The 9,255-nt window shown below is 44.4% G+C and overlaps 1 protein-coding gene and 2 non-coding genes across 3 annotated transcripts; all 3 read left to right on the top strand.

Annotated features, from left to right (window-relative positions):
- The first annotated feature begins 4,771 nt into the window (after positions 1–4,771).
- On the top strand, positions 4,772–4,844 carry trnav-aac (transfer RNA valine (anticodon AAC)). The gene has a single exon. It is a non-coding gene; the product is annotated as a tRNA-Val (tRNA).
- Positions 4,845–4,994: 150 nt separating this feature from the next.
- trnav-aac (transfer RNA valine (anticodon AAC)) lies at positions 4,995–5,067 on the top strand. Its single transcript has one exon. It is a non-coding gene; the product is annotated as a tRNA-Val (tRNA).
- Positions 5,068–6,504: 1,437 nt separating this feature from the next.
- Positions 6,505–8,996, top strand: tmsb2 (thymosin beta 2). Its single transcript, XM_049029457.1, has 3 exons — positions 6,505–6,712; positions 7,546–7,652; positions 8,648–8,996. The coding sequence occupies exons 2-3, from the start codon at positions 7,553–7,555 to the stop codon at positions 8,683–8,685; spliced, it is 138 nt and encodes a 45-aa protein (XP_048885414.1). The 5' UTR covers positions 6,505–6,712; positions 7,546–7,552; the 3' UTR covers positions 8,686–8,996.
- Positions 8,997–9,255: the final 259 nt, after the last annotated feature.

The raw sequence follows: 9,255 nt of genomic DNA, 5'->3' as shown, positions 1-9,255 counted from the left end.
TACAGGAAAAATGTGTAATATAATGTATAATATTAACTATACCTTATAAACCATATTTTTAATTACGATACTCTGTAAATGAACTGTTTCCTGACGTAAGAGATTAAAAAGAAATCGTTTTCAGCTGAAACTTTAAAAGAGCATTTGTTATCAGAATGACTCTATTGCCCCCTTGTGGTTACTGTTACTCATGGGACACGGTCGTGCAGATTTGATCAGCTTCGTTAATGTTAACATGCATTACTGTCTGGACTTAAATTAGCATTTAGGATTTTAAAAGTCAGCCAAAATTCTAAACAACACAAAATAAATCTCTTTTAGGTCTTTTCCCCGAGAACTGCTGCTCTGCCTGACCTTTTCACGTGTGCCCGTTGCCGTCTTCTTGGCATTTTCAAAACAAAGGTTAATAACGGACATTGGAGTTGGACAGAAGGTCAGCGGCATCCTAAATTATGCTACAACCACGTCCTTTAACCCTACAAAGCACTGAAGGTAGAAATCACCGGCCTTGGTGATCGCCTCATTTTCACCCAATCTACAACTCTGCGCTTATCATAAAATGATTCGCAGGTTAAAAGTTGTAATTAATGATAATCACCAATTTATTGTCCTTTTTTCTCATTTTGTATGTACCTATATTACTGAAGAACAACAAAAATAAACTTCATTTAATTTCTACAACTGGAAAAATAATCTTCTACTCTTTTAACATCTTATTTGGTATAATATAATAAGAGTCAACATAATTCCTGAAATTCATAAATACGACTTGAAATAATCCCATGAGCTGTCATTTCAGATTACTGTAATGCAGCAATAAATGGTACCCTTTCATTGAGCCAACTTTACGCAGCCTATGTGCTAAGTTTTAACAAAATTCTATACTATGTAACATGCTTTGTGCGGTCATTGCTTATAAATAGCATTTTCCACTTTCCAGCGTCTGGCTAATTCTCCATCTGTTGTTTACTTTACCCTCAAGGTCTCTCAACACATCGAACAGACCCATGCACTCCTGGTCAGTGTTAAGTCTTTTTTGATATTTGATATTTATGCCATTTAAAAAAATGATACAATTGTACACCGTCTGGCAGTTCTAAACATGGTAGAGTTTCTGCTTTGCGCATTCCATCCGCTCCCATAATGACGATTATGACCTTATGTTTAAGCACTCAAGGGCATATGAGCTCAATGAGATGTTATTGTCCATGATCTAGAACAATGTTTCTCAACCTTTCCAACCACGGAGCTCATCTATTCATCAGTTATCATGTCGGCAATCAACTCAGTCAAATGCTTTACAAAAATTGGCAAAGGCTGCAAAGAACCTCTGCCGATATTTGCACATGTGCTTGAAGAGAACCCTCAGTGTAAGGATACAGTTGATGGTAGACTTCTTAGGTGTAAAACTAGACTGACAGGCAAGCAAGTGATTGCGGATCCAGGTAAGGATGAGCCTAGCAAGGACCTTACCCGACACTGAAAGCTGTGTTATCCCCCTGTAGGCGATCACCCTTCCCTTTCCAGATAGGGACTACAAATCCCGTCTCCCAGTCAGTTGGGATGACGCCTGACTCCCAAATGGAAGCAAATTTTGCCTGCAATGCCAGGACAGCCTTACCACCAGCCTGGAGAAGTTCACCCAAAATACCACAGATCCCTGCGACCTTCCCTGCCTCCAGCTTATTCATCACCCTCGCAATTTCAGTGAGATTATGTAATGATCGCGTGTCGGGTGAGTGAACAGGGAGCGAGGAATCAGGATCAGACAGACGGAAATCCAAAAACACAGGGTTTATTCAAGAAAAACACATAAAGACGAAAACTATGTCAATGACCGTACTGGGGAAACAGACTTGAACACGTACTAAATACACAAGACTGAAGGCAGGAAACGCAGAACAGCTGGTGAATGTAGGAATTCCACACGGGGTTAATGGCTAGGTGTCATCATCTCCAGCAGGTGTTGGATCCTTCTTTGTGGAAAAGAAGGACGGGTCCTTCCAGCTTTGTATTGACTATCATGGGATGAACCAGATCAGAGTCAAGAATCAATACCCTCTACCCATGCTGCCCTCAGTACTTGATTTACTTCAAGGTGCTAGGTGGTTCACCAAATTAGACTTACAGGGGGATGAGTGGAAAGCTGCCTTTTACACATCCTTAGGACACTATGAATACGTAGTTATGCCCTTTGGTTTGACAAATGCGCCCGCAGTATTCCAAGTGTTGATTAACGATGTCCTCTGGGACATGTTAGACAAGCTTGTTTTTGTTTACCTAGATGACATGTTGGTGTTTTTCCAGTCTGAACAAAATAAGATTGGAGCTTCTGCAAGCATTTCTTCTGGATTCCACCCTCAGCCCAATGGTCAGACAGAGAGGGCCAACCAGGACCGGGAGCAGATGCTGTGTAGTATGGCCTCCCACTCACCCAAATCATGGAGTGGTTTCCTCCCTTGGGTGGAATACGCCCAAAATTCTCTGTCTATGTCCTCCACAGGGATGTCCCCATTCCAGTGTTGTCCTGGCTATCAGCCTCCTTTGGTTTCCCTTCCATGACCTCGGGATATCCCGAAAAGGGAGTCTAGCAGCAGCCAGAATGCTCCTTCCCCACCTGCCACCTCTAGTTTTAGTTTGCAAGTTTTCAACAAAGTTTACACACCAGCCTATTGCGTATACGACTTTAAACTGCAAAAAGTACCACCACAACGTTTTATTACCTTGCTTTTGCACAATATCCATCCATCCATCCATCCATTTTCCAAACCGCTTATCCTATTGGGTTGCGGGGGGTCCGGAGCCTATCCCGGAATCAATGGGCACGAGGCAGGGAACAACCCAGGATGGGGGGCCAGCCCATCGCAGGGCACACTCACACACCATTCACTCACACATGCACACCTACGGGCAATTCAGCAACTCCAATTAGCCTCAGCATGTTTTTGGACTGTGGGGGGAAACCGGAGTACCCGGAGGAAACCCCACGACGACAAAGGGGAGAACATGCAAACTCCGCACACATGTGACCCAGGCGGAGACTTGAACCCGGGTCCCAGAGGTGTGAGGCGACAGTGCTAACCACTGCACCACCATGCCGCCCCACAATATCACTTAAATAAAAGATTTTATGCTGTTGAGCTGTCGCCTTCTCCAACAACCGGAGTTTACTTCTACCATGATATTATGGTATTACCCGAACAGTAGCATGCATGCTTGGCTAGCTCAGCCAATCTTGCTGTGCATGGGTTGTCCATTCTTAAAAGCCTACCATATGACTGGTTGGAATTTCGTTCGTTTCATGATGTGATAGGCTGTTCGAGGAGTTGCGTTTGCATCCGTGCAGCGGCCCATTACAGACCGAACTACCTTTCCCTGCTGCAGTTCTGCCCACCGGCTGAGAAACTGTAGTCTAGAATGAGGCGCATTTTAGCTCGTATGTTGAAATACAGAGCCATCTCTAGGCAGCTATTATTCAAGTCAGTCAGTAAACAAAAAGTCATTTGCTAATGAATTTCAAAAGGAATCTGATTTATGGCATCTAGCTCTTATGAATAACGAACATCATTTTCATACAAAAGATTGGGTCCCACCTGAAGATTTTTTTCTTTTTTTTCCTGATTTGCTTAGAAGATATTTTAATCATAAATGAATATACACAATTTAGGTGTTAATGGAAAGACTGCATGAACAAGCAATAACTGAAGTAACTGAATGACAACAGCAAATTCAAAGGTGAGTCATATTAGGTTGACTGTATGTATGTCAGTTAATCTAGAAGTCTGACACGTGAGCTTTAAAGCACTGTAAGGCAGCTAATGTGGCATCTACACAGACAGACCCAAAGAGTTGGTACCCTCCACAACAGGAGCAGGATGGATGCCAAACCACAAGTACACTTTCAAACATTACATTTATGGCAAAAAGATGAATAACGTGATGTAAGGAACAAAAAAACAGGACCCCTAAGCAATTTATAAAAATAATGAGGTCTGATGAATCATCTTCCATCCTTTTTACCACATTGGTATGGTTATATCTGGAGAAAGGCAGACTATGCCTTCAGCCCATGATGTGAAGGTGTAATGTGTAATGGTGTGGAGAGCCGTCTGCTGGGAGTCATTAAATCTGTGAATGCTCTGAGTGATCATATAATCCGGGAATATGTGGACATGGATAGCTGCACCCTATGGTCCAAACACTGTTCCCTCATGATGTCCCCATAATCCAAGAGTGGTTTTATAAACACCAGGATGAAGGCAAATGTCTTCCACAGCTGCCCAACGTTTATGGCAGGGTTCCCCAATTCTGGTCCTGGAGGGCCAGTTTGCAGATTTCCCTGCTCCGTCACACCTACGAAACCTGGTATTTAGCTGATTATGGTGTGTTTGAGCAGGGAAATCTGCAGCCAGAACTGCAAGCAGGGACCAGAACTGGGGAACCCTGCTTTATCACCCCAAAAATTTTCTGCTCCACAATCATGGAGGCGTATCTTCTTGAAGAATGGTACAGTACCCCACTACAAGGATAGAGAAGCTGCCTGGATACCAGCACACCCAGATCGGGGGTACCTACCACGCATTTCAGTCTTAGAAATATTGAGCTTGAAAGCAACCTACTGCTGCCTTGTCAGCAGAACCAGGATTAAACCCGCATTTAACAATCCACAATTAAAAGAAAAAAGCATAGTGACCCCTTGTTTCTTTCTAGAGCTGCACATAAATACTGAAGTTTACTAAAAAGCCCGATCTGTCACGGACTTTATCAAGTAGTTTCCGTAGTGTAGTGGTTATCACGTTCGCCTAACACGCGAAAGGTCCCCGGTTCGAAACCGGGCGGAAACATGGTTTTTCCCACTTTGACGAGTGCAACGTAAAAAGAGCCTTTGCATGGAAACTTGCACACCATTTTAAAGTCAAAACATATCATTGTCTATGCAATAAACATCCAAAAATCCATACATTGTTATTCACAGAAAGAGTGTAATGCTAAGTGTTTCCGTAGTGTAGTGGTTATCACGTTCGCCTAACACGCGAAAGGTCCCCGGTTCGAAACCGGGCGGAAACATGTTTTCTATCTTGTAAAAATTCTGGCGAATCTTCAAAAACAACTTATGCAAAGTATGAACTTTTGCGCAATATGTGACTATTGAATTTGTGCGTTGCACTCACGTTGTCGTAATTATGATGTATATGATGCATGGAACATACACTGAGATTAAATTTCGTTTCTTATTCGTTTAAAAAACGGATAAAAAAATTACGGGGGCGGGTGTGTGCTAATGATCGTAAGGTCATCCTATGGTCGGCAAAGTGAGTCAGTGTTGGATCCTTTGGGCAGAACTCCTGCTCGTGGAATTAGCTGCCCCTGCTTTCTCAAATAAGTGCCCTGAGTCTAGGCGACTGTTTTTCTGTTCTTGTATCTCTTAAATTGCTCACTAGGGGGAGATGAAAGCACATTTTTGAATATTGTATTTATTGTCAGCATTCAAATTCCACTCCATATATTTGAATAAAACACGAACACGTCGCAGTATTTCTACAGCAGCCTGCACTTGCCTCCACCAGCTTGACTCTCATGTCTCGTGACTCTCGATAAGTCATCTACCCAAAACAAATCGGACTTTGTCACAGGTCTATGGTAACAGTTATACAGTTACATCCCATTACAGTTCCATGCAGATATTAATAAATGTAAGCATTATGCCATCTTATGAACACATAGCCTAAATATAATGTCGTGTCATATAATAAAATCATTTGCGCCTTCAGCAAATCATAGCCCACTGCCAACAACACACCGCAGACTGACTTTATCAGTTATTTACGCTGGCCAGTTCGCTGCGCCAGGTTAACCTCGGCGCGTTGACGTGACCTACAGTTACGCCATTGCAGTAAGGTTTGCAGTTTCGCTGAATGTACAATAACGCAACACCAAGTTATAATATTATGTGAACGATTACTGTAACTACAAGAGGTTCCCTATCAAATACCTCCCCTGTACAGCTTTTTTATATAACTAATTTACGCCTTATCCTTTATAAGAAACTAGTTACATAATCTTATATAGCAGTTTATTGAAAACAGTTTATATAACTTTTCTCTTAGAGTTTATCCTGTATCTTATTTGACATCTATTCTGTCGTCTATTAATTTTACATTTTATTTAATTTTCTTTAACTCCTGCTTGTGATCCGTCACTGATCACTGGCTCTGGCATTACTTTTAGAGATGACACTAGCAGTGACGGGTTGGCAAGTGCTCACAGTGCCACCCTCGCCCCCATCAGCAGCTGCCTCTCACATTTGTCTGGGTGCTGCGTAATGCACACTCACTGCAGCTGCCCATGTCTGAGAGCTTGTCTCACACTCAGTTTTTAAAAATGCGCCTCATAATCCCCTCTTCCTTCGACACGCAGGCGTGTAGGTTGCTCATCTGGCATCAGCACCCCTCCCATGAGAGTCCCACCTGTTCCACTGGGAGTATGAATTTTAGTTGGGGATTGAGAGACAGAAGCCCTCCTCCCTCCCTCCCTCTCTCCCTCTCTCTCTCTCTCTCTCTCTCTCTCTCACTCTCCTACTCACTCTCCCTTTCTCTTAAAGCTCCACACCAACAGAGGGTCATCTGTACAGACGGCAAAGGCAGACACAGCTCCAAAGACTTCCGACGCAGACACACGTGGCCATCCCAGACACAGTGCCCCCCGAATAACGGTAAGTAGGGCCGATGGACGCCGGATGGGAGTGCTCATTATGCGCCATTTGATGCATTACCCATTTAGTGCCGTTAAGTCAGGGAAGCGCAGAAATAACCCCACGGCTACTCAGTGTACGAAGTAAGAGAGTCACCGTTTCAGGAAGGGAACCTTTCAGGAAAGAGAGGAGAGAAAGCATGATCTCGGAGTCTGACCAAGGCAGCTGACATGTGAGTCATATCCTGATGCTGGAGATCAGGTCTGAGGAGTGATCTGTCAGCTGTGACTGTGGCAGCAGGACTGAGCAGGAGATTCTGGTGCAGGATACTGGGCAGAGACCAGCTCTGGAGGCTCACCGGGACATAATCCCCAAGAATCGGCCAGGCAGGGCTGTCTAGACATTCCCTTTTTCTCATTCGCTTATTCCCCCTCTCTGGGAACTGAAGTGTTACTGCACCGCTGGTATGCATTGGACAGAAGGAAAGCCAGGGGGTGGCTGAGTGACAAATGCGGCAAGATGGAGAACAAAGAGCGATTCCCCCACCACAAAGAGAGGCAGCCCCCCAGCAGACAGGCGAGCAGAGGGAGGGGGGGCAGCACATGTAACAGCCCCCCAACTTAAATTCATGACAGGAGGGTCTGAGATCAATACCTCCCCCACCCCAGAAAGCACTGAGACAGTGCAACGTTTAAACAGATAGTGAAGGTTTCTGTTGTACAGGAAAAAGGTAATTGTGCGCAGCAGAGGGTCTCCCACGGACTGCACATGCCTCTCCTCATCGCCGCCATGCTTCCCCTTCGAGAGCAGAGACTTTCCAGAGGTATCATCAGATGTTTCCTTCTTTCCCTCAGAGCAAACATGTCCGACAAGCCTGACCTGACCGAGATCATGAGCTTCGACAAAACCAAGCTAAAGAAGACGGAGACAAGAGAGAAGAACCCGCTTCCCACCAAAGAGGGTATGTGTCCCATGTCTGTATGTCCCTTGTCTGCTTTTAGAGGAACTCTCACTGTGCGCAGTGCTCCAGCAGACCCTCTGGGGCTTTGGCCCCAGGTATTCCAGTCAGCAAACTGGCACTGCTGGGCAACAGCAGCACAAAGGAAGCAGCTCCTGGCCCACATGTGCCTGCTGCGCCGCATGAACACATTCGCATTAAGTTATGGCCTGGGCTCAGTGGGGGGAACTTGCATGCTCACCTGTACATGTCAGTTTTCTCCTGTAGTTCTAAGATGGCTGTTTTCAGATGGATCACTTTTTATAAAATTCCATGCCATGATCCTGTATTGCTAAGCAAGGGGTGGAAAACATATGCATGATCGCATGAATACGTTACAGAGGGCTCTGACAGAATATGCAAAGAGGAGTTTCATTCCATCCATTCCGCAATCAGCACATGCCATGCCCAGGGGCTTGCCGACCACACCCGACTCTGTGTATTCAACCAAGTGGGAACAGCTGATACAATCTTGTGTGATCCAGACTTGATAAATGCTGTATTCCATCTGGAATTAAACATAAAAATGCTGCAGACTGTATTGGAAAAACGATGAATAACTATGCTACATTAGTGCAGTTTCACCCATCTTGTAACCACATGTCTAGATCAGGGATGAAAAGGGGAGCGCATCCTATATGCTGAATATTGTAAATTACATTGTTACATTTATTTATTAGCCGCTTTTATCCAAAGAGAAATCAGGCTCAGACAGACCCAGAAGTTGGGTGTTAAGGGCCCAATGGTATCATCACTCTACCCAGCCTGGGATTTAAACTGGTGACCTTCCGATCACAGGATGCTAATATTCTGCACCACACACCACTCCCACACAAATACTTCTGATGTTTATTTGATATTGTCCTTCTTATTACTTTTGTATTGTTCCTAATGAGAAGTGTGATTGAGGGCCCTTCCATTAGTCGCTAACATTCTTGGTGTTGCTGTGCTTCTTTCAGTCATCGAACAGGAAAGGAAAGGAGAGACATCGCCTTGACCGAAAACCCCACAATTCCACGGAACTGGTCTCACAAATGGCACTTTTACTTGACTGTTACCAAGTTTTTTTTTCTGCCTGACTGGAGAAACACACTTCTGATATGTAGAACTGTAATTCAAAACAGAAGAAGATGATGACCTTCATTTAACATGGGGGTGGGTGCAAATAGAGTGATGGAGGAGGGTGGATGCAGGCTCTGGAAGATGATCTCCTTCATGTGTCTCTGCTCTCTAATATACCCCTTTTGATGCTTGATTTCTGTGTTCTTGTTTGTTTATGAAAAATAAATGCAAACAAATATAAAACTACTTCCAGAATGCCACCCATGTTACGTTACAAAAGGGTATCAAAGATTTCTGTCATTTCCAAAACTGTGACATCACTAGAATGTGGCCCCAGAACTGGGTAAAGAATTTGGTAATAGCCACACTACTCCCCCCTCCCCATAAAATCCGCCAGATGGCCGTTAGACCCCACAGGGGACACAGTATGGCAGCTGCAGGGGCCCGACAGCCGCAGAGACGCTGGCGATCTGAGCCACCAGAGAGCGGGTGAAAAAGTAGGTCT

The sequence above is a fragment of the Brienomyrus brachyistius genome, chromosome 10 (assembly GCF_023856365.1).
Source record: "Brienomyrus brachyistius isolate T26 chromosome 10, BBRACH_0.4, whole genome shotgun sequence".
Taxonomy (NCBI): Eukaryota; Metazoa; Chordata; class Actinopteri; order Osteoglossiformes; family Mormyridae; genus Brienomyrus; species Brienomyrus brachyistius.
The sequence above is the reverse complement of the archived record's forward strand: the minus strand, read 5'-3'. Positions and strand labels throughout refer to the sequence as shown.

Coding starts and splice junctions, on each gene's coding strand:
- tmsb2 (XM_049029457.1), top strand. CDS start 7,553: ATGTCCGACAAGCCTGACCTGACCGAGATCATGAGCTTCGACAAAACC. Junction 7,653..8,647: donor CCCGCTTCCCACCAAAGAGG/GTATGTGTCCCA, acceptor TGCTTCTTTCAG/TCATCGAACAGGAAAGGAAA.